At 39.9% G+C, this 25860-nt stretch overlaps 1 protein-coding gene across 1 annotated transcript; it reads left to right on the top strand.

Moving 5' to 3' along the window:
* The first annotated feature begins 18419 nt into the window (after positions 1-18419).
* erich2 (glutamate-rich 2) lies at positions 18420-22616 on the top strand. The gene is made up of 7 exons (XM_084732504.1): positions 18420-18470; positions 20697-20824; positions 20912-21006; positions 21676-21797; positions 21974-22031; positions 22111-22182; positions 22268-22616. The coding sequence occupies exons 1-7, from the start codon at positions 18420-18422 to the stop codon at positions 22486-22488; spliced, it is 747 nt and encodes a 248-aa protein (XP_084588630.1). The 3' UTR covers positions 22489-22616.
* The last annotated feature ends 3244 nt before the right edge of the window (positions 22617-25860 follow it).

The following is a 25860-nucleotide window of genomic DNA, read 5'->3' as shown; positions in this document are numbered from 1 at the left end:
TTAAAATAATTATTTGTAGAGGATAATTGGTGCAAGGTGAGAGTACACTGATGAACACTGCCTCTTACACACACACACACACACACACACACACACACACACACACTGGTGTTGTTTTGGTCCATCTCTTTGTGGTGAAGTATTTTTACCCCGTCCTCAGGGCAACACTGAACTTAATGGAAAGCGAAGGCTTGTCCACTATGGTTAGTGTGTGTGTGTATGTGTGTGTGTGTGTGTGTGTGTGTGTGTGTCTTCATGTGTGTGTCTGTCCTAGTTGTTTACCATGCCCCTTCTCGCTCTCCTCCTCACACCCTCCAGCTCTGACAGCGTGGACTCATCTTTACGACAATGAATGCGACATGCTGCACTGTGATTGGCCGGACCTGGGCTGTGCTCCTCCAATCTGCATCCAGAGTGGGTGCGAGAGGTGAGCATCACAGTGACGTAAAATTAACAGTGATTTTCCAGACCTATATTTTTACAGTCACACATTTTCCCATAAATCCAAGCTTTGAATTTTTATTCTGACACCATATAAGGAATTCTCATAAGACGTCATCACAAATCCCCATGATTCACTGGGACTCAGCCTCTCAATATTAATGCTGTGTGAGATAACATTTATATGTAACCATCATACAATACGACACCTGAACACCTGCAGAGATATGCAACACTGTGTGTTTGTGTGTGTGGTTGCCTTGGTTTGAGCTCCCTGGTTGTCCACTAAGCATTCAGCTTCCACACGGTCACTGCCCTGTCAGCAGGATTCCCTTATCAAGGCCTCCAAAGAGCTGAAGGTGGAAGGCTGCACGGTGATAGAAAAAATTCTAAAAGTGGTCAAACTGGAGGAATTGTTAAAAACTGAGATGGAACCTTAACTTTGCCAAGGCCACTGACCTTCATCTTCTGCTATTAAGCTGACTTTCATTTCCCTGAACCGCCTTAACAAATAGTTTTTGTTGTTACCAAGAGAAATGAGGAGTGAGTGTGTGACAGTGAGTGTGTGGCCTGGATTTGAAAAGGGGAAAGAGACTACACACTCTGCTGTGATGCCCATATGCAAGGTACTTGGAGAGCCGTGGACAGTTAGGAAAGACAAATGTTGATTTTATGTTTTGCAGTTCTTGCGCACCACAAATCTCTGAAAAATATCCCATAATTTACTTCAGTTGAATTTTACTGAGGAGAGTCTGAGGAATAGCTAATTAAGATGTGAATGTATGCTGCCTTTACAGGTGCCCCAGCAACATGTTTTAGCCATCTTCAAAAATTGGTTTTATTTTCAACATAGATTAACCTAGCACATAGCATAATTAAATAACAACAACAACAACAAAGACAAAGACAGGAAAAGGAAAAGGAGAAAGCTGACGAAGGTACAAAGCTTCCTCAGCTGTCTTTGGAGCACAGACCGAAAAGGGGCGGGACTTAGGAAGGGTTAATTGACCTTACATGTGGAGAAGGACAATTGAAGAATGTTGTTCAAAGTAAGAATTAGATTTGCCCCTTCTCTTTATTCAAAGCCCCACTCCACTCTTCTTCTCCTCTTTACTAATTGTCACTTCACTTGTGATGCTTGACCTTCACTGGGCAGAATGATGTCAGTGTAGAGTTTGACATTAGAGGGCTGTTTTCACATTCATCTGCCGAGGCTGCGCTCACCTTTGATTTGAGTTTGAGGTGGAATATGGTCACCTGTGAAATTCATACTCAAAACAAATACAATACACAGACCTTTTTGACATGATGTCAAAACTGTTATTTTGTCACATTCTGTGGATAATTTCAGTTTTATTCAGTTGTATAACATACAAGTGTGAGGAGGTAACATGAAATCTCCAGCGCACACACACTGAGAACACTGAGAGTGGACTTTTCAGAGATGTAGGAGACATCTTGTGTCAATAACCCTCTCCAGTGTTATAGTTCTACACAATGGCTCATCTCCAAAAATCCAAAAAGAAACACCCCTTCAAAAACCTTTAGGTGACATCATATTGGTCTACACATACACTCTTAGAAATACAATCTACAAGGGTTCTTCCTGAAGGGCTGAAGTTCTACTCAGAACCATTTGCTTCTGAAGAAAGCTTTTTCAAAGAAAGGGTTTGTCAGTGGTTCTTTGTAAGACTAAGGGTTGCGTGAAGAACCCTTATGGAAGAATGAAGTCTTCAAGGATTATTGAAAGCCTCGAAGAAGTCTTTTGTCATCATTTGAGAAGGTTCTCAGTAAAACCCCCAGGTTGTGTTCTAGATAAAACCCTCGGATTATAAAATGGTTCTGGGTATAACACCCTAGGCGAGTTCTCATCAGCACCCATCAAAGGTGGAACGGTTTTGTAGTTTTATGTAGTAATCTGTATTTTTAACATTCTGCTGCACTGCACTCTCACTGAAAATTCAAAGCCAGTCATTTGAAAGTGACTTGACATTTCAAAGAAAATCTTGTCAAAAATACTTTTAAGCAAATTCTGCAATGAATAACATTTGGCTATATTTTCTCTCATAGACTAAACCAGTATGATCCACTTTAGACAGACTGTGATAGGAAAACTGCTTGTGAAAGTATAACAACAGCTGTTTGATGTCATTTTCAATCAAGCATGTGTGTGTCCAATAAATGATCATTAATGAATATGAGAAGGTGTATGAGTTATGAACCATCATATATGGAAGGCTAGAAGGAGACAATTTAGAGTCATCTTGAGTTCAGAAGGCCCATAATTCCTAGCGACACCTCTGGGTACATTTATAATAATCTCTAAAAGTGCTCTGCTCCGTTTAGGTCTGTATTTAGAGCCATTAACCCAACGTATGTATCCTCTTCTCCCACACTCCTTCCCTCTGCTTCCTAATAGCTTGTATTAGCTGCTGCTTTAATAGACTCATCCATCTCTTCTGTTTATTCACTAGTTTTCCTCTCACACACAGACTTTCTCCCTCCATCTCTCTCTGCTCATGGGCAATTACACAAACAAATGCAGTTTGTTTTCCACTCAGTCCGACTGGAAGGCAAATGAACGGATTTTGCAGGCAATTATGTTTTTAGTTTAAGGTCAGTTGCTGTATTATATTATCGCCGAGAAAAGGTGAAGTCACAGTGTCACTCCTTCAATTTGCACAGTACATTAGCCATGTAGATTTATGTAAATTCCTGCCACAGAGTTTTGCTTCTGATTGGCCGGAGCTTTCCGCCCCTGTGAGGCAGACTCATGGAGCTTAAATCCAAATCTGTATAGTTGGACAGGAAGCGAAAAGGGAAGGGGAGGGAGGAACGGCTGTTTGTTAGCTGACGTTGTCATGTTGGGAGTCGTCAGACATACGTAAGGCGCACTCGCATGATTCAGATAAAAACATGTATAGGCAGCACGAGCTTTGAGTCACTGCTGTGGCTTCTAAAGGGCAAGTCAAGGACAAGGCTGGAGCCCCCTGAATTTTTCTGTTCAGACAATCAAAAATGTCTGACATGTTCAATCGTAAAGATTTGACCAAAGCCTTTAAAATGCTTACAAAAAAACCAGGACTCTGACTCCCGGGACAATGAAGACAGAGCAGGTTCAGGCAGGGACTAGAAGTGTGAAGCTGTTGACATTTCACATTTCTGCATTAAAATGTCTAGACATATGTTATATATTTTGTTGAGCTGTGTACTTAGGTTTAGCATGCCACAAACTTTCTCCTCAAGTGCTTCATGCCTCCAGTCCCCACCGAAACTGGCTTCTGTCTTCATTGTCCCGGAGTCAGAGTCCTGGTTGGAGCAACATACGTGTACTGATAACTGTTACTTTGAGCATTTTTAATACAGAAATGTTAAAATAATAGCTTTAATGTCATAACTACTACTAGTAGACCAGGACCATCTTTTTTCAGGAGCAGCCCTAAAGTGTAATGATGCAGCTCCTCAATAAACTGACCAGCTGTAGGATGCAGGAGGAGTGTGTGTGTGTGTGTGTCTACATGCTGTTTATTGATTAGCTGCCATTTCCCTAAACCAGCCGGTAAAACATAGAGTCACCCTGAAGCAGGTGGGATCACACACACAGAGACACACATTGATACACTTGTGTTTTTAAAAGAAACAACATAGTTGATGTAGTGTTGCTGTAAGTGATGACGTGCACGCTTCAACTTTCAACTGTCACCCGTCCACAGTCTCCTCCTCCACTTCCTCCTCCTCCCCCGCGTGCCGAACCCTCACTCCACATCTCCTTCCGTCGTGTTTTCCCTTTGCTTGATTCCCCGAAGGGAGGAAAATTCCTCTTATCAGCCCCAACCAGATGCAGCACTGCGCGCGAGCGAGTGTGTGCACGTGCATGTGTGTGTGTGTGTGTGAGGATAATCCCCTTGCACTGCTTTCATTGGCTCAGCACTAACCCGGTTTTTGGTGGAGCTGATGACTTGGGGTTTATTTTAGAAATGGCAGCGTTTCATTTAGCATTTTAAAGGTTGTGTCTTTTAAATGGCACACCAGTGATTACAACGAAAAACATCTTAGAGTGGCATTTCAGAAAATTCATTAAAAACTCTTAACTCTCACTTAATCAGTTTGTGTTTGCATCCACTGACTGTGTTAGTGTGCATGTGTGTTTACCATATTTGTGGGGTTGAAGGACCGGCATCCCACTAACCTTGTGGGAACCAATAGCTTTGTGGGGACCAAAATGCTGGACACTACAAATTTTCAGTAATTTTGGAAGGTTAAGCCTTAGTTTAAGCATTAAGGTTAGGTTTAGATCAGGGTTAGGGTTACAGTTAGGGGTTAGGGTTAAGCATTCCAATGGGATGGGTAGGGTTAGGGTTATGACAAGGATGTGTGTGTGTGTGTGTGTGTGTGTGTGTGTGTGTGTGTGTGTGTGTGAGTGTGTGTGTGTGTGTGCATGTGTTGTATATTATACAGTGACTCACTGAGCTTGTCTAAGAGTGTTAGTGTCACTTCAGCTCATTCTGTTTCTACCAGCCTGCACTTCAAGAGAATCAGCATTATTTATCCATATTATGTGTGTGTGTGTGTGTGTGTGTGTGTGTGTGTGTGTGTGTGTGTGTGTGTTTCCATTCAGCAGAATCACAACAGTCCACCTGCATGTGCAGATCAACCCCCTTCACTTCATTATGGGATGATTTCATGTGACCAATCACTGCTGTCATCAACATCTAACGTCAATATCCATTGGCTGCAGATGCGGGGCTTCTTTTTGATTCATTCGTCCATTCAGCTCCTCAGCCATGATCACATGATGCCTGCATGTGTGTGTACATGTGTGTGTGCATTCTGGTGGTGTGCAGCCCCATTGCCAAAATTGAGAAAAACGAAAAACTCTCCCCGCTGTAGTTGCCATAGTAACCAGCGATTCTCCGCATCTGGCAAATTATAGGGTTGTATTGAAGGGCGAGAGGGTGTGTGTGTGTGTGTATGTGAGTGTGTAAAGTGTGTGTTATAGTGTGTGTGTGATTGTAGGAGAGTGTGAACTTCTCCTGCATACAAAAACTGATGCTCAGGTGAGAATGAAAAGCAGAAATGGATGATCAATTATGAATTTTGCAGCCAGTCGATATCAGATAAGATAGCCCTCACACACACAGACACGTGCACACACACACACACACACACACACACACACACACACACACACACACACACACACACACACACACACACACCAGACAAAGAGACACACACAACCCAGATTATTAGACTCTAAAACACAAAGTGTTTTGAGATGAGAGCAGTTCTCTATACTGATGTTTTATGACTATGTTGTGGATAAATGAATGGATGCAGGGACAAATGGAAGAGAGATGTTGTCTCCAGTGACCTTGCCGTAGTCTCCATCACTGATGAAGGGTGTACAGGTATGAGGAGAGAGCAGTGGGGTTCAGATGATACAGTTCTCATGTGCAGATGTTGGGGGTCAAACAGCCTCCTCGCTTTTAGATAAAGCCTGCAAAAGAAGGTCAAGAGGAAAATGGTTGTTCCCTTCCAGTCATTTTAGCAGCATGCAGCCCTGGGGGTTTGACACATTATATACCTGGGAACATTTACATACACACACACACACACACACACACACACACACACACACACACACACACACACACACACACACATACATACTCACACCTAAGATCACCACTGGCAATTACTGTGATGATATTATTGTTAATTATGTTTTTGAGAAGCTAACCCAGAGTTCACTGTAATTTATCCATCAACATTTTTTAGCGTAAAATAGTATTGCACCATTTTAAAATTACAAGTAAAAATCTTGCATTTCAAACATCCCTTTATGACTTTAGTAGGATGTCCCATTTTGGTTATTTTATGGTTTCACTGCAGCGTCACAAAGAAAACTTATGTTTCCATGTTGGTCATATGTGAACGTTTCATTGAGGACTTGGTCAGAATATTTGTGTATGCATCTAAGTTTGTCATATAGTAATGTTGCCTATAGGACATTGTCTTTTACGGTCACCGTATGGAGTTCTTTTAAGGGTAGGGGGATGTTCTTTGGTGGACCGTCACAAAACATTCAGGATGTTTTACAGAACATTATTGGCCCCCTAAAGGTTCCCGTAAGGGTTCTACAAACATTAAGGGAACAAAGTCTCGTGACCTATAGGGAACCTCTTGATGAATTTTATGTTTTATGTAAAGCACCTTGAATTGCCTTGTTGTTGAAATGTGCTGTGCAAATAACCTTGCACAATGGTCTCCTTAATGTTCTCAAGACTTCCTGAATGTTTCCTGAAAGTTTAAAAAAACTCCACATCTTGACCATCCGAGAATGTTCTGGGAACGTTACAAGACATCGTCCTTTACGCCAGAGGGGACTGTCAAAGAACATTCTGAGAATATAGCTGTGATGGTCCCCTAGATGTCTCCAGAACGTCCTGAATGTTCTCTGAAAGTCCACCAAATAACACCTCTTAAATCACAACTGAGGTAAAAGCAAGTATTGTAGGAGCAAAATCACTATTCTGCATGAAAGAAGTTGAAAGTATAGCTGACAGACACATACTTTAAAACTGTACTTAAATCTAAGTTTATTGGCTAAGACAGTTGAGATTAGTTAAACAGTTAGAGAGCCTCTGGGGTTTTACCCGTGTACATTAATTTAATTGATTCAAAGTATCGTAAAGCGAAGTGCTTTTTGTTCATGTGTGATTTTCTAATTAAACTATATTTTAAAAAAAATAAATTTGAGACTACCATATTCTCTTCTGGATGCATTGCATCTCTGATTTAAACTCCCTAGACTGCAACACGATTGATGATAACCAATATCCGTGGTGTGCAGTCCATGTTTGCATGATATGAGCCACACAACGAGCGTTTTCACAGGGAATAAACAGAAGACCCGCCTCGCCGAGTGGCTGCGAGCACTGCTCTATAAATCACATGGGTAAATGGTCTGTGTTTAAGGTTTAACCACTGCCCATTAGAGAGTCATGTATGGCTGTCAGCATGGTGTTTATTGGGAACATTACGCTTTTTATAAAAAACACACTGGTATTACAACTTGACAGCATCTCGACTCCTCTTCATCTCTGGGATGATGGAAATCTTGTTTCTCCCTTTGAGCTGAGCAGACTTTGACATCTTTATTTTTACTGTACTTTCAATTAACTGAGCGAAGAAAGAGATGTAGGGAGCTGTCCTGGGAAAGAGAAGAGGAGGAGGCGGAGGAAGATGAAAAGGGAAAATGAAGGAGAGAGATGAGAAGTAGAGGGAGACGTGAGATGGACAGCAGATAGAGGAAAAGATGGAAAAGAGGAGGAAAACAGAGGAACAAGAAGCTGAATGATGGATGTGTGTGTGTGTGTGTGTTTGTGCATGTGTGTGAGCCAGGAGAGAGGTATGCAGAGAGAAGGAGAGGTGTGTGTGAGGGCACCATTAAAGCCTTGTACTATAAATCTCTGACAGTGTGTGTGTGTGTGGAGATAACAGAGGGATGTCTCTCTCCATTCTGGCTCTGTCAGAATGATGTATGCATCCCTTTCTTCCTCCCCGTGAAATATTAGAGGGGGGCCCTGCGTGTGTGATCTCCGCCAGCATGTGGCCGACATGTTTAGTAATTCCTCACCCCTTATCAGCGCTCACATGAGGTATTGTAGGTGGGAGACTAGCGGCCACCTGGGAAAAGAGGCAAAATGACCCAGAAACACACTCACACACATACAGATGACCAGAAAACAGGCCAAAAAAAATGAAAGAAAGCCAGAGACGAGGGAGAAACAGGCAACAGCTGACAGTGACAGCTTTCTTGATCGAGGGCCACAAGCCTGACAGGTGTGATTGATCACATAATGGCGGGCACATTTCAGCACTCTGCTCTTCATTTAGCTGACAGCATTTTCTTTATGGCACCTTGTGTTATGGTACCATAATCATGCCAGTGCTGCTGGAGCGCCCCAGGAATAAATCTTTATAATCCCCCACCACCACCACCCACCACAACACGTGGAGATTCAGCCGAGCTGTTGCCGCTGCTCGGGCCTCTCTGTCTCCCTCATGCCGTTTCAAATGGCTGCACCGGCTGTCACTCAAATTACCTCATCGTTCAACTGCATCACGGACAGAGGGGAGAAAGGATGGGGAATGTGTTTCTCTGCGGGTGCCACCTCGCCATCTCACCTGTCAGCCTGCAGGGACTGGTGAGTGATGGCGCTCTGAAGACAAAAGGTAAACATGTTAAAGCATCTGTGGTTTAGTATTTCTCCTTGGACCTGTTTGAATCAATATTTCTATATGAAAATGGATGAAATAACAATGTATAATGTGAATGTCGTGTGCAATGCCATACTGGAGACTACTTACTGTGTCCTCTCCTACTGCAAAGGTTACCTATGACAATTCCAGTTCTGAAACAAAAATACACCTAAACAGACCTACATTCACCCGCAACTCAACAGGATTTATAGTACAGGTGCACTCAGTTAAGAACAATGTGAAGAGACTCACCCATAATGAAGTACCACTAAAGAGACTTTGAGCCCCTTTTGGCCTTTTTGTTTCAGTTTTCCAGCTCTTATCAGGCAAAGTTTGTAACTAGCTGCTGCAGTAGAAAAACAGTTTTTACTTTAGGAGCTGATGGAGACCAAAACAGAGTGAATGTTGGATTTGCATTTTGCATTTACATTTTTGTTTAGATTTAGGGGGGATCTATTGGCAGGATCTTGTTACTTTTAGAGTGTACTGCAGCTGGCCTTATTGAGTACACACTGTTGCATGCAGTATGCATAGAATTGGGACATTAACTATTTTGTTATAAAGGTTCAAGATATATGATTTGGAATGCAGCTAGCAAGCTGCTGTTTTGCTCTCTCACTGGCATTATGTAATGCATAATGTAGTGGAACATCCTGGTATTTTTTGGCATACTATGCTGAAAGATAGTGAATCTTCTTCTGGCATACTAAATAATACGGCAGTATAGGTACTGGAATGCACCCACTGACTTTAGAGCAGTCACTTCTCAGAGACTAGGTGGGTCGCAGGAGACTTTAATAAGGTCACCAAATTAGCACAAATTTTCTTTTATTTAAGAATTATGTCTGCAGTGCACCTTTTACAAAGCATTTGAAATGTGTATATTGTTTTACTGATGAGAGGGAAAAAAAACAAATAATTCTGCCTACATGTACTTAAGTTGTCTCATGTTCTCCTGATGAGAAATGAAAACAATGACATGGCCTGTTAACTCAGCGTAAATACATTTATTTCTCATTGATAAAGTATTTAACATATGTTTTCAGTAACACAAGTCAAGATCATATAAGGTGACGTGGAAATGACAGTAAATATGCTCAGGTATGTTCATTTATACACAAATGAAATCTTCTCAAGAATTTTTGTGAAGGACTATTGTGAACTGGGTTGGGATGTTTTGTCATTTTAAAAAAGTGGGTCTCCAGGAAAAAAGTTTGGGAAACACAGCTAAAGAGGACTTTCACACTGTTTTTTGCGAGTCGTAGCTTCTCCTACATGTTTGGCAGGGGATAGTGAAGTGAACCATATTCAGTTTCTTGTAATCTGCTAGACACAGCTAAACCCTACACACTGTTCCTTTAACACACCCTGAAAGCCTTGCTTCTGTTTCTTGCCTCCAGTGGTTCAGCCTCTCACTTTGCAGAAGTTTACTCCAGGGTGTGTCAGAACACTGACATCAGTGCTGGATGTGGTGACTGGTGCAAATACACACGTCTCATAAGTGATATAACAAATAATGTTTTGGCAGAAAATAGCATGTCCATGTAGGACCCTGTCACTCTTAAGACACTGATTGAGAAAAGCAGGTTTTCAGAGCTTTCAAGGGTGTGTGTGTGTGAGACAGAGGTAAAATGTGTGATAAAGGGGGGATATACACATTTTGTCAAAGAAATCCGCTTACAGGTATAAATGAGCCTTATGGAGCTCTATTAGACCTGGTTAATGAAGCATCCTGGAGTACCATCTCCACCGTTTCACTGCAACTTTATATCCTTAAACCAAATTTTGCCACTTTTAAAGGGCTCTCTTGCACTTTCAGATGGTGTGAATGTGTATTTTCATGGATAATAGCTTTTTACTAGGACCATTTTTAAAACTGCTGTTGCCTGGACTGGACACTGTCTCATCTGACTGAGTTTTCTGTTTTTGCACAATCATCATTACAGAGTAATTGATCAGTTTCATTTTGTGGTCACCAGACTTAACTTTTTTTTTATTCTATAATCAGGTCCCCTCATAAAGTGAGCCTGTGTAGGCTCTTTCATGGAAATACCTTCCTCTATGGATGGACGGCCAGCAGAAATGACAGAGGCAGAAAATGAAGCAAGGAAAAGAGCGGAGAGAAGGAAGGAAGAGGTGGAACGGGGAAAAAAAACTGAAATGGGTGATGAGTGAGGGAGAGACAGAGATGGAGCGAGGACAGAAAATGAAGAAATACAGAGTTGATGAGTGAGGAAATGATGAATGGGCTCAAAGAGAGACAGATGGGCCGGCTCCATCACTGAGCTGTGTGGCAGAGGACTGGAAAGTGAAAGACTGCTTACGAAGTCAAAGATGATGATGATGATGATTGTGATGGTGACATACAGACTCACACACACATTTTATTATGTGTGTGCCCAAAGGCTAGACTCGTCCTCTTACATAGACTTCAGATTAAAAGCAAAGCATGTGTAATGATGTAATTATTAGCAGTTAAACCCCCTGGCTCATGTTACGAAGACGCAAACAAGTGAGTGATTTAATACAACTATTACAATAAACTGACATGTCACTGTGTGTGTGTGTGTGTGTGTGTGTGTGTGTGTGTGTGTGTGTGTGTGTGTGTGTGTGTGTGTGTGTGTGTGTGTGTGTCTGTGTGTCTGTGTGTCTGTGAACCAGCACAGTATAAACTCAATGAAGGTAAGAAGATGGAAAGTTGAAGACTTGTGATGATCTGTCAGTCCCTAGAAATCTCACTAACTACCACTCAAAGTTTTAATTTTACACTTCAGTTATGTATCAATTTAAAAAAAAAATGAGATATGGACCAGATTTTCTAAAGCCACTTTCTAAAAGAAGTCTAGTTTTCCCTCAGACCACTTGAATTACATTATGAATAAAGGTTATTATGGAGCTTTTCCCCAGTGGCACTAAAAATACACTGCTTACCCCAGCTTTGATAATGTCATTTAGAAGTGCTGGTAGAGCAGGAAGATTTTGTCACTTTTAGACAGTGTAGCTGTTTCCCCTGCCTTTAGTGTTCATGTTATGCTAAGCTAATAATCTCTTTGGCTGTTAATCATCCTACTCAGGAAAGCAAAACAGTGAATTTCCCCAAAATGTCAAACTACTTCTTGTCATACATTTTACAGGAAGTTTGATTAATTTATAGCTCTTCATTAGTCAGATAAGAGGTTGTTATAAATAAAGCATAAAGCTGTGAGCAGTTTTATGTAGGAACTACTTTCTTTCTGCGGTAGAATCTACAAGAACTGCTTTCTTTCAACTAGAAAGAAAGTAGTTCCTCATGAAACTGTTCACAAGAAGCTCTGTGGATTTTTGGAAAGAGACACGGGTTCTGAATTTTTCAAACGTATCTTGTGATGTTTTGAGCACCACAAGCTGAGTGCCATTTAGTCACATTATATTGGAGAGAAGGCAGACATCTCTAGGGCCAGTATCTCCAAAACTCAGCAACTCACGCTAAAATTATCTAGATGGGTAAATAGCACCACAGGCCAGGGGAAATCTGTATCTGTTCTCTTTAAGATAAAGAATGATATACCAACGTGTGCAGCACACATTATAACACTTAATGAGTCTCAAAATACCACTCTGGTCTGAGTGAAACCAACTGATCTCACACTTGCCAATTCATTATCATGGCCACCAGTGAAAAAATGCTCCACTGGGAGGAAATTACAACATTATTTTGTTTTATATTAGAAAGAGAACCAACATCACAGGAAGAAAATACCCTCTGTTGTGATGAAGCTAGTGAGGTTCCTAATAAATGGAATGGAAAATGATGAAATGTCCCTGAGAAAGACATCCGTCCTCTCTGTAAGTGACATTGACTTCACACAGTTTTGCATTTGAAACACTGGCAGAGGCATTCCGGGGGAACTTGTAATTTAGATCTTTCTTTCACTATTTTGATTGGCGACTCGCAGTTACATCACACACTTTAATTAGCCTTACTTGGCCTCACACTGGAAAAGCAGATTTTTGTCCAACAAATAAATCAATACTTGTAACACCTCACTTGTCCCGTTATGTAGTCTGTTTGTGACGTCAGCACCTGGCATTTGGTACCCCGTCTCTCTCTCTCTCTGTTACACAAGATACACACATGCATCCATACACACACACACTCACACTCACACACACCCTCACACACACAGCCATAATGGAGCAATTATCCTCTCCAGCTCCGATCTGCTCCTCTGATTGTAATTTGCATTTATTATTAGCCTTCAGCCTGCCAGAGGCTGTGAGGCGTGAGGATGGATGGTCATACACCACCTCACACTGACAGACCTGCACAGATGCTTCATAAACACACGTGCCCGAGGACACAGCAACACGAATGTGACACATATACATACAAACTGAAGGTGAATGCATGCAGCACAGATGAAGTCATTATGACAGCAGGATGTTGCTTCATTTTGTTAATGCTGCTGCCTGTTAATGATGCTACAGTGGGAACAGTATGTTCAGTGGCGTTCCATCACAGAGAACCATGCTTCATGTTTCCACATTGTGATATCCTGAAGGGCTGAGATGTATCTTCATGTCCCTTTCCCCCCCGGTCTGTGTTCTCTTTTCCCTGCCAAGACGGCCTCAGGGCTCATCAAATGGAAATTTGTGAGAAGAGGCACACTCTTTTAAGGCACATACAGTACATACAACCCTCCAGCACACTAATAGATGTGTGTACTGGTGCTCACACACACACTAGCACACACACACACACACACACACACACACACACACACACACACACACACACACACACACACACAAACTCACACAGACACACGAACAGAGGACGTGCAGCCGAGGATCACTGGAGTGTGAAATGATTCTGTTATCATGTCGTCTGTGTGGAATATATTTTCCCATCAACTTTCTATGGCAGGTGTGCCTGATGGTATTGTGTGTGTCTGTAGGTGTGTGTGGGTGTGTGTGTGTGTATTTTGTCGCTCTCTCCATCTGTCTGTTGTTGGGCAGGAGGAGCTGGGGGGTAAAAACAAACATTAAAACAATGTGACAGGGTCAGAGCAGCTTTTGGTGTTTGACATTTGACATCAGGAGACTTGTTTGCTAAATTGCTGTAAAATCATATCTTACATGACTGGTCGGGCCTGGAAACACTGTTCAGATGAAGACAAGTCAATATGTTCATTTCTGTGTGTTAATCAACTCTAGAAAGGCTCTTACACAGGATGGGTAGTAACAGATTACATGTAATCAGGATTACAAATACAGATGAGAAAATAGGTAATCAGACCAGATTATACTTGTAAACAAAATGTATAATCCTCCCCCCTTTCCTGTCATATCTTCAGCTGTCCTATGAATAAAGGCATAAAAGCCCCCAAAAGTATTTGAAACAAATAATATGACTTTTCTAGTCCTCTCAAAGTGCTTTACAACACATATTACATTCACCCAATCTCAAATTCATACAGTAATGGACTAATGTCTGGCTGCACAGTTTGTCGCTTTACTGAACCAAAATTTACCATACAATGTAATCTGTTAAATAGGAAAAATATCCACCTCAAAATGTAGTTTTTGCATTAAAATCTAAACTTGGTGTAGAACAGATTTACATGAGCAACAGATAATGAATGCAACATGTTCACAAGAAATTGGCGGACTTCTGGAGTCAATAACCTCCAGATAGGACTGTTTGCAGTCTGGGAGTTTTTTCCCTGTTATACTTGTTTCAAAATATCCATACAGAAATGTGTCCTAATGACATTTCAATTAACATTGCACATTGTTAAAGCGATAGTCCCTGTGCTGATGTGAGGATGGGTGAAGATCTCACAAAACACTCCCGGAGCTTCAATGGAAAACAGCGTTGCAGCCAAATCCAGTACAATTGAAGTGAATGGTGACCAATTTTAAAATGTAAAAAAAGAAAACAAAAAAACCACAAAATGTCTCCATACTGCTTGTGTGGTGTAATACAAGGGTCTGTAAGCTGTGACATAAAAATTTGACCCAAAAAGACACAGTTTACACCATATTTTTTAAGCCTAATTGTCAACTGTAGCCTCTCAGACCTGATCCTGTACTTAATTTTTTTAGCATACAGTAAAATACATTTTACTGAGTTAACTCAAACTACCAAGACATTCACTAAACTTACAAAAAGTGGTTGGAAAATGTTGCCTCAGTTTTTGAGTTGCATCTAAGCAACAGTTTTTTTCAGTGAAGGCTTTAGTTGTCCTATTTTGTTTTTTGAAGAAATGAGCAGTATGTTCACCTGATGAAACTGTAAGGGAAAAAGCTACGCCTGTCTGATTATCTGTGGCTTATGCTGAAACTAAGTGCCTAACTAAACTAAGCACAATCAATACGCTTGACTAAACTGATGCATTCAGTGCAGAAGCCCTTATGAAATGCGAGACCACTTAAATGATGTGTTCACTGTAGTTTTGGAGTTAATTTTTCTACTACTTGTTCTGTTTCTTTTCTGTATCTTGTAATATTTGTCTATCTCTGTCTCTCTTTTAGATTGAGGAGGAAATCTGACGGATTATATTGAAGCCACCACAGTCCACACTCCTGTGGAAGCTGGACCAATACACGCCAAAGCTGTTGAGCCTGTTGGGCAGAAACTCGATGACACCCCTGACATGTTAATTGAGGCACATACAATGTAGCAGTTAGTCTTTTGTAGTAGCATTATGATGCATGTACTTAGCATAATCTCACAATTCATATTTTCATCAAGGTCTACAAGGTAATTTTGCAAGTAAATTTAAGTTGAGTTTACTTGCAAAATTAAGCTGACTTTACTTGGAAAATGTATTTCTTACATACAAAAATTAAGTACTTCATACAAAGACAAGTCTTGCATGATCTACATAATTTGATGCAAAAAGTTGCCTTAATTTTTTTTTTAAGTAGATCAAGCTGAATATTTTTATCAGTCTAAATATCATCTAAAAGATGAATAATGACTTGAAATTTAATGAGAAACTGACTAAGAGATGTGACGACCCTGTTCAGTTTCTCCTGCCTGTGTCTCACCATGCTCTCTCTTTCAGGGAGTTGCCTGGTAGGCGGGGCTGAGGGGGAGTGCCCGCTGGCACCTGCCCTTGTGGGCTGAACCAGGCAAGGTTATAAAGGACCACCCATTTGGTCACACGCTCTCTCTCTCTCAGCCAGGCCTGCTGCATCCTCGTCAGCCTGCTACTTTTGTTTGGTTTGTTGCACCCTACAACACTATACACCATTTTTACACCTATCCATACACTACTAACATGACTGATAACTTCCTTATAGACACATCCCATAAGTTGTTTACTTTGTTCATTTGTTTTTGAGTTAAATAAAAACAATCTTCATGGTTATATCTGTGTGTGGCCTCCCTTTTGTTGCCAGCCTTGAGCCAGTTGGTAACAGAGATGTTGTCCATCTTCATATCTGCTGGATTTTCTTTCTAAACTTTTCTCTAGATAAGACTGAAATGCCGCTCTACTTTTCAAACCCATGAAAACACACAGTCTACACATAAGCATGCATATGTACTCGCTCAAAAACACACATGCACACGGTTTATTGGTTTCTCTGTGTGCATGACACGGATCCCAGGAGAGAGTTCAGTCTGAGCAACTTCGCTGCACTGCCTAATTAATGTGTGTTTTTGTGTATATGTGTGTGTAGGTGAAGAAAAGGCACGATGCACATTCAACGATCCACTCTAACCTCACCTTTCTCTAGACAATGATTTAAGCTCTGGCAGCAAATAAACAAGCCTGTCAGTCATGAGCCAATTTAGTGTCCGTGGGAAGTCTGAGGCTTCAACCTGTCAGTCTGACACTTTATATCTTCCTGAGATTATAAGACAAGCGTGAAACAATACAGCCAAGTGCTGAGGAGACCTGGACCTATTAACCACACACACACACACAATATCCCCAGTCTCTCTCTCTCTCTCTCTCTCTCTCACACACACACACACACACACACGTGGACACAGATTCAAGACTGAGGGCAGCTCTTTCGATGTATGCGCAGCTAATGTAGCAGTTACAGCTACTTATTGGATGAAATATGGCTGACATGGAGGGTGGGCAGACACAGTGAGGCTTTGTTGTGAGAGGGGGCTGGGAACGAATCTTTCACAACCCATTATTTCTGACTTAAAATACTGTTAACATGATTTGTGCATTCAAGTGCATTTTTATTTAACAAATAAAACAGTAAAAAATGCATTGCAAAAGGATGCACAATTTGGATTTACAATTTTTGTTTTACTGTTTATTGAGCATTATGCCTAATAATTCAAATTAAATGCTTTGAAACAATCTGTCAAATCAGATATTATTATAGCCATTATGTATCGGCTATAATTTTGTTAAAGAAATGATAAGTAATAATATAAATTTCCCATCATTGGCCCCAATATTTATTGTCCATCCTAATGAGTGTTGCAGGGGAACTGAAGGGGAAACAGACAGCATATTTATGGATAGTAACATGTAGTGATGTTTCATTAAAAAATAAGATATTATATGTATGACAAGAAGTTTTATAGCAACTTTGTAATGAGCTTATTAAAGGTTTAATAACCCATACAATGCAGAGAAACACACAATTACGCACTAAAAATAAAAATCAGCTTTTATCAGTTGACATGGTCCTTATACTCCAAAGGTCGTGGAATAAAATAAATGTCTCTGGCCGGCATAATGGCAGAATTTCCAGTAGCACTTGAAGGCAGCATTGACTCTGAGTTTCTCCGTTGCTATGGCAATGGGTGTTTGTTTACCTGGTGCGGAGTAGCTATCACCTACCCCACCGACAGTAACTTAGCTAGTTAGTTTACTATAAAACGTAATTTAAGGACAGTTTGAGAACCTCCAAAATTAGTTTGTAAAGTTACAGTCGCTTTATCTTCCTCCATGAACAGGTGAGCAGCGGGTAGCTGTCTAACATTAGAAGCTACGTTAACAATAGCTCACAAAGCATAATTAATGAATGCTTATTAAGCAACGTTAGCCTCCTGCTAATTTTAGCTAACGCTAGACAATAACTATCCACCGTGGTAAATTAACAACATAACAATTAATGAGATAGTAATTTATTTCCATACCATGAACATTGTTTCAGCAGGTCTTATCAATTAATACACAATATGTTGACCTATACTCTTATTTAAAATTACTTTGTTAAAGCCTGAAATCGTCTTAAAATGAATGCTGTTCAATTTAAGGTCTTACATTATATACACAGACTGAAGTGCCACATATAACTGCTAAAGCTGAATTTAATAAGTTAGGGTTGTATAATTCATGCTAGCAGCCATTTTGACACAGAGTCAGGATGCTGCTGTTGTAGGGGAGACTGGACATGGTTGCACATGTCCTCTTTCCCTCAGTTAGCTTTTTTGGGACGTTTTTTGTCCTGTTTGATAGGACAGCTGAACAGTTGCAACAAATTGTTGCAGCTGTCCTGGAGCTGTTCATCTTACCCAACCTATCAGACATGGCAATAAAACCTCATGTGCTAGCTAGACACATTGACCTAGACACATGCTAAGCCTGTCACTTGCTGGAAAGGCTCTTAACATGGAATAAGACTTCAATAATATCATTGGCGTCACCTGTATTTACCCTATCTATCAGTATGGCTGCTGTGAAAAAGGTCTGCAACTAATAAATAACTAAAAGAATCTTACATGGTTTATCTGCTGTCATTTGATGTCCAGGTTAGAGTGTTTAGGGAAATCCTCCACTGGTTCACAGAAACAGGTAAACACAAATGCACAAAAGTCAACTGTTTTATTACAACACTAGTTAACTTTACTACGATCTACACTATATGCTGTTTTTCTCATGGATTACGTTGTTAATCATATTCATTCTCTGCCTGAATGTAGTTGGCAGTAGAAGTCACCTCTGCTCATGCTGAGGCGAACAAACCTAATGGTAAGAAGCAATTTAGTCTTCACATTGGTGTACAAAACATCACATCCACTGAAATAAGATTTCACTCGAGTTCCACCTTTTGCTTATGCTGCTTTTATGATTATGTTCCAGACAAAGTGGGGAAAAAGACATCCGCTGACAAACCTCTGTAAGTTCTGCCTTACCAAATATACAGTTCTGTCATAACACACAATGTTCATCTAATATTTTTATTCTTTTATTTACGTTTTTGCATCTAGCAGGAATCTTCCTGCCTGTGCACTACCTTGTCCTGTACAGGTGCGTATTCTGAAATAAACAACACCAGGACTGGATTGACAGAGACGTTTTGCTTCACTACTGAACTGTTTTTTGTTTGTTTGTTTGTTTGTTTTTTGTCATTCTTAAGGTTTCTCATCAAGAGACTCAGAAGTCTGGGTTTCTAGGAGGTGACATGCTCAAGACAGACAGTATGTGGTGGTGGAGGGAAAACTAATCTAATCAGTACTGTTTCACAAAGTGTCATATACAGTTATACACAGAGAAATCTGTTGCAATTACTGTTGGTCACTCCTCACAAGTTCAAGCATGAGTGTGTATGTGCATGCTTGTTAAATCTGCCATTCTTGAAAATGTTTTAAATCACAAATTAAGTAACTAACAGTGTTGTCAGATTGCTTTGGTGTTTTCAAACCCAAGAAATGCTCCAAATGTGCCCAAATTCATAAAAAAGAGCAAAGAACAGATAATTTTGATAATAAACAATGCCAATGAATTAATAAAAAATGGTAATATTATAGTAGTCCATAATTTTTCAATATAACATAATAAAACAACAGTTTAAATATTCACAAATGTGCTATGTAAATAGCAGGTTATAATGCAACTGTATTTTTTTCACCATTTCTGTCTTTTGCTATAAAAATAAAGAAAATATAAAAGGACAGTTTCTCTTATAATGAATATATCAAAGTTGTACTGAGTGACTGGATGTGTTTGCACAACTAAGGAATATGTATGAATATATTTTAATATGCTATAAATCTTAATGCATTTGAAATGCAGTCACACTCATGGTAAACCATCCCAAACTCTGCCCACCCAACCAAGCCCATTGTATTTCACACAGTGCAACCAAAAATAGCCAGATTGTGTGGAAAACACCAAATCTGGCAACACTGATCACTAACTCTGATAGGATTAGAAGAGACCGACTGGGTACTCCAAAAATAAACAACAACACTTCACCACAAAATAAATGTTGGAAAATAAATGTCATATACTTTAAATTGTTGAAATCTGACAGAGAAAGAAGAGTCTGCATTCTCTTTAAGTTAATTTGACCCTTTAATTATGTGATCATTTGGTTTTATTTACACGTTGTGGACCTGCATTAGTGCTGTTTTATAATCTTGATGCTCTTTTCTAGTTGGTTTTTCAAAATCCTACCAGCAGACAGTTTCAGCTTGTTCTGTTCGCACATGATTGACCAGCCCAGTTTCTTCAGTCTGTGTGCAAATAACACAACTTTATACTTTCAAATAGCGTTCTGTGCATACTAGAGATGAAGTGGTGTCAAAAATTTCACATCACCTTTACTGTGAGGTTTTGAAAGTGTCAAAGAAACAGTGACACTAATCATCTGGAACTTTATTGTGGTTTATCATTTATTGTTTCATCACTAATCCATACACCAAAACCCAATGTTGCATGCAAGTGATACACCAGCCTTTTCCATTAACTTCTGAAAACAGCAGATGCATCCGAAATCCAACTTACATCACTTATTTAACATAACATAACCAACTTAATTTAACCCAGACCATGATACCTTAACCTAACCAGGTCATTTTCTTGCCTAAACCTAACCAAACTGTGAACATTTCACGTTAACCATATGTTTATTTTTTGTTATCATGATGACAAAGGTTGCCTGGCTATGGATCTGCTCTCCAGTTTATGGGAGGGATTGATGTGTCACTTGTGAATGTGACACATTTGACTTTGACGTGTATTGCATGCAGTGTAAAATCGTGTTATTAGCACACAGATGGACATTAATTCATGCTATCTGTGGTGCCACAAACATTCTTTAAAAAAAGTAAACCCAAGAGTTTCCAGGCTGAATTCTGTTTCTTGTATGTCTGTGGTTCTCCTTTAGAGTACGTTCCAAAACAACCCATCAACAGAGCACGGAGGTCTGTATTCGGAATTCTCAAGGTAGGTGATCATGAGCAATTGAAGTATATCCAACACACAGCTTTAAACCTTAAATGTGATTTCAGGGTTGAAGAACAAGCACCGTCGACTGCAGTGTCTGATGACGAGCTGAAAATGAAAGACTTGATGAAAGCAAAGCCCTCAGACTCAGCAGTAAAAGGTGAGCTGATGTAGAGCAAACTCAAAATGAAAGACAGAAATGTTGAGAGAAGAAACTTGGAGAGTTACAATGATGATCATTCTTCAGTTTTCTGGGTGTTAAAAGTCTAGAATCCAATCATCTGAACTTTAGTCTTTAAAATGTCTTGAATACAATTTTGACAGGCCTTAAAAATTGATTGGATTATGAAGTTAATGTTACTTTTATAAACTTTAACTTATTTTATAAACATTAACTTCAGTCTCACTTTTAAGTGTAATTTTGGGGGAAAATTTGTTGATCACGCTGTAACAAAAAACAAACAAACTGCAGCCCAGTCATAATTTATTGGAGCACACAACACAACAAATTAAAGGAAAAATCCTCCATAAATATATTATTTTTCTGCAGTGAAAGTCCCTGGACTGGACAACAACTAGAAGAGCCCCAAAAGTCCTTGCTCAGATGTGAGATAGTTTGGTTCAGTGTTTTGTTTATAGCTAAATCACTGATTCTGTCAGTGTTCATTAGCCTGATGTGCTGAGCTTACGTCAGCTTGCAGCTTAAAAAATTGATAAACTGATATCTTTTGGCACTAAGGACATTAATTAGGTCTTAAAAGAATTCATAATGGCCTTAAAGGTCTTAAATTTAACTTATTTTAACCTGCAGGAACCCTGTTGTTGCCAGAAGGAATGAAACATGCTCCCCCAGCAGCTGAGCCTCTTCCCACGAATGAGGAGGAAGAGCAGACTGAGGAGGAAGATGTTGAGGATGAAGACCTTAAGGCACCAGTGAAGCTGATAATTGAGGTAAAGTGACTGATTCAACACTTAAAGCTTTGTTGAGAAAAAAGCTTTAAAAACTCTAAATGTTTCATTCAGATCCATAAAGCAAACTTTTAGTCAAAATTCTACTTTCAGTCAGTTTGGATGAACTGTGTTTAAATGGCAGAAGTTGACGTTGAAATGAGGATGTTTGGTTTCAGTTCCTCGGAGCTGTGATGGACAGAGACTTCCAGCTGGCCAGCAGACTGTGTCAGATGAGTATGTTTCCTGCATCCATCAATTGCATCACTGACAGTCAATAATTCAGCCAACAGTGCCTCTTCTCTCCTCGTTTCAGTTCTTATCTACGAACCAGACAATCCCGAGGCCTCCGAGTTTCTCCCGCTGATCCAGAAGAAGCTGTTGGAGGGTGAGAGTCGCCCTTTTTTACACAAACGCTCGTGCTGAATATTCAAAAACACAAAATAATTTTGTGTCGTGCTTTTTTCCATTAGAGCAAGATGAAGAGCAGAGCACTGAGGAGGAAGAAGATGATGATGAGGTGGATGAGGATGATGATGAGGATGATGACTCTGGAAGTGATGAGGAGGCATCTCAGAGCTCAAGCGGCTCCTCTTCATCTTGCTCCTCTTCTTCATCATCTGATGATGACGAGGAAGAAGTAAAGCCGGTGAACCGACACAAGCCGTGTCCTCCTTCTCACATTTGTCCTTAAGCCTATTGTAACACTTCAGGAGAGGCTCTGCTAACACTATAGCATCATGTATTTATTTTAAAGAGGCAGTTCACCCAAAAATCCAAAATACACATTTTTCTTTTCTCTCTTACTTACAGTGCTGTTTACCCTGTAGATTGTTTTGGAGAAATCAACGTCTGCCTTCTCTTGAATGAATCAAACTAGATGACACTCAACTTGTGGTGCTCAAAGTGGCAAAAAAACATTATACATCTCAAATACATAACAGCACAAGTTGAGCAACATGTATTTTTTGACGCTTTGAGCACCTGAAGCAGAGTGCCATCTATATCGGAGAGAAGGCAGACATCTCTAAGGCTGATATCTCCTAACCTCAGCAAGTCACACACAATGTATTTTTCATTTTTGAGTGAACTGTCCTGTTAATCCTCACAATCCTCCTATGTGTTTTTTCCATATTTCACCTATAAATAAAATATGCATTATAGACAAAGCTGATGCACTTCTTTTCTGGAAAATTATAAACTTGAGACTACATGGTCATTCAAATATGATACTAAACTTATGCTGATATGAATCCAATCGTGTAGGCCTGCAGGAGAAAAGGTAATGATTTCGAGGCAGAAATTACCTTCAGTTTTCCCGCCATCTTGTCACACTCTGTTTTTTAAAGAAAGGACCAGTGTGTAGGATTACTGTCTAGCAGTGAGCTTGCAAATTGAAAATGCACATTTTCTGGCCACAAAACCACATCTAGAGCCAGTGTTTGGTTTCTTCACTCTGGGCCACATGGTGGCGGAACATGATGGCTTCAATGGAAGAGAACCTGGAGAACTAAAAAAATTCATTTTGAGTATATGTACATAAATATGTGATTTTCCACAACTGTAAGACTGGAGAAGATTTCAAAAATGCAACTTAAAAATTCTTTAAAAGAGCTTGAATTTGACTTTGGAAAAGGTGTAGGAACCATGACATTAATTTTAATTTTCTTCTGCTGATATTCTTAAAATTTGATTTAAGTGTTTGCTAAATTTGGATATAAACCTGATGGAGTCACAGAGTAACATACAATGGAGATGGTCAAAACAGGGCCAAATTCCAACAAAAAGTTTTACAGAACACAGTTTCAGTACAGGAAAGAAGTTGCTGAAATCTGTGACTTGAAATAAATATAATTAATTTAACTGAACAAATTAACATTTTAAATGTAAAAGTAGCAGAGAGGGACTTTTTATGAATGAGAATACAAGCATGTTTTTCTGTGATGTTCTGCTCTATGTTCACACCATCTCATTACTTTCAAGGTTACACACCCTCTCTCTCTCTCTCTCTCTCTCTTTCTCTCTCACACACACACACACACACAGTTATAATCCATCCTAGAGGAATGCCATCAGCCAGTATATTTTGAGTTATTATCACATGGCAGAGCTTATCTTTATGAGTCGTCTCTACGCATGACTTGTGAGAGGAGAAAGTGTGAGCGCCATCTGATAAAGGCTGTATAATTTGCAGTGAGTGAATGAACATAATGGCTGCTCTCTGCCCATTCAGTGGACCAGGACGCAGGCGTGAGGATGACAGCGAGGAGGACACTAAGTCAACGCCCGCCAGGCTGGATTCACTCTGATGTCCCAGTGTTATTGTCCATGTCAAGGTTATAAAGAGGGTGCAGGTCAAAAATTATGATGCATGCAGTGTTGTCATCTCATGAAGGTGAATATTACAGTCAGTGCTTGGGATGGATGGATGGATGGATGGATGGATGGATGGATGGATGGATGGTGCGTGTTGGTCTCTCCATCACTTGGTGCTTTTTTTTATAGATAAAACAAAAAAATACAGTGGAACAAACTGTTGGCCACTAATACATTCATACAGATGTTATACTAATGGGAGTACATGTCAGTTCATACAGATGTGTAGAGTGATAATTCTGTGGCGTCATGAACACAATCCATTTCTCCCAGTACTGCAAAAATTTATCAACCCAAAGATTTAGTGAAAAAGTAATTCTTTCTATATTTTGAACATCAGTCACAATATTTATCCAGTCAGTCTTTGTTGGAGGTTCGGGCTGGTACCATTTTTGTGTTACAGCCTTGTTGCTGGCTGCTAATAATATCTTTAATAGATATTTGTCTTGTATCAGTAGATGAGCTGCAATATTGCCAAATAAACTTGTAAAGAAAGTCAAGAACAGTCAAATCCATTTACCAAATTATTCTTTCTGACACGTATTACTTCCTGCCAGTATGGCTGAATGTCTGGGCACTTCCAAAATATATGGAAGTGATCTGCTGGCTGTTGTCTGCATTTCCTCTAAAATAGATCCCTTCCCATCTCACCCGTCTGTGCACATTTCAGCTATATGAGGTTGTGAAATATCTAATCAAATTCTGCTAACAGAATTCTCTCCAAAGACCTGAAGTGGTAGAAGTAGACGGCACAGAGCACATGTTCGATCAGTCCTCCTCCGAAATGACAAGTCAAGACTCTTTTTCCCATTTTAATCTAATCTTATTTGTTTAGTGTTTCTTATTGGACTGAATACTTGAGTATACGTTTGAAACAAGTTTCCTGTTGTCCTTATTTTTATATATGTCAATTAAATTGGTATGTTTGTCCATGAATTTTATCTCATCTCTAAAATAAGTCCTGGCTTGTAGATACTCTAAAAATCCAGTCTTTCTAAACCATATATGTCCGAAATTTTCTGGGAACTACCCAGTTCTCCCTTTGATGAAATGTGCAAGTGATGCCAAATTTGCAGTATACCAATATTTAAACCTCTGGTTAATCATTGCTGGTTTGGGTCAAAAGCAACCCATCTCAGCAGTCTAGTCTTGATTTCAAATAGAATCTGGTTTAAGGAATGTAAGTCACCACTAAGAGGGATGTTAGTCCATTGATTTAAACTATTATTATACTGTTTTTGTTATTTTTTGACAGTTGGAAGTTTGAAAGTTTGAAATGTGCCTGGCAGTAAAGAAACAAGACGGAGCAGCCACAGTGAGCTGTTAAATTAAGTGCTGCTGGTGACAGACGGCACACTTCCAACTTCTCAACAAGGTAACTAACTCCTCTCACTCCTGCCCTGCTGCTGGCAGACTCATGCCATGTGCAGCATCAAATCACTATTGCTCAGAGAATGACGGGAAAAGGCCAATTATTGCCTGAGTTTTTTATTCAAGTTACAATAGTTTGTTTTACTGCTCTCAGAATTCTGTCACCTGCAATACTGACTTGCTAATTAGGCCCATATAAAATTAATTTCTTTCATCAGAAAGTCTAGAACCGATAATGTCTGCTTAGAAAAATTCTGGCCCATAAACCAGCTGTGTCTGAAGGTGAATATTACAGTCAGTACTTCGATGGATGGATGGA

The sequence above is a fragment of the Lutjanus erythropterus genome, chromosome 12 (genome assembly GCF_056507025.1).
Source record: "Lutjanus erythropterus isolate fLutEry1 chromosome 12, fLutEry1.hap2, whole genome shotgun sequence".
Taxonomy (NCBI): domain Eukaryota; kingdom Metazoa; phylum Chordata; class Actinopteri; order Lutjaniformes; family Lutjanidae; genus Lutjanus; species Lutjanus erythropterus.
This window is presented reverse-complemented; position numbering and strand designations above follow the sequence as displayed.

What these genes read in the sequence shown, in the direction of transcription:
- erich2 (XM_084732504.1), top strand. Translation starts at nt 18,420, where the DNA reads ATGTCCAGGTTAGAGTGTTTAGGGAAATCCTCCACTGGTTCACAGAAA. An exon ending in CCACTGGTTCACAGAAACAG is followed by an intron (nt 18,471 to 20,696) that starts GTAAACACAAAT and finishes TAATTCATGCTA; the next exon opens with TCTGTGGTGCCACAAACATT. An exon ending in CCAGAAGAAGCTGTTGGAGG is followed by an intron (nt 22,183 to 22,267) that starts GTGAGAGTCGCC and finishes TTTTTCCATTAG; the next exon opens with AGCAAGATGAAGAGCAGAGC.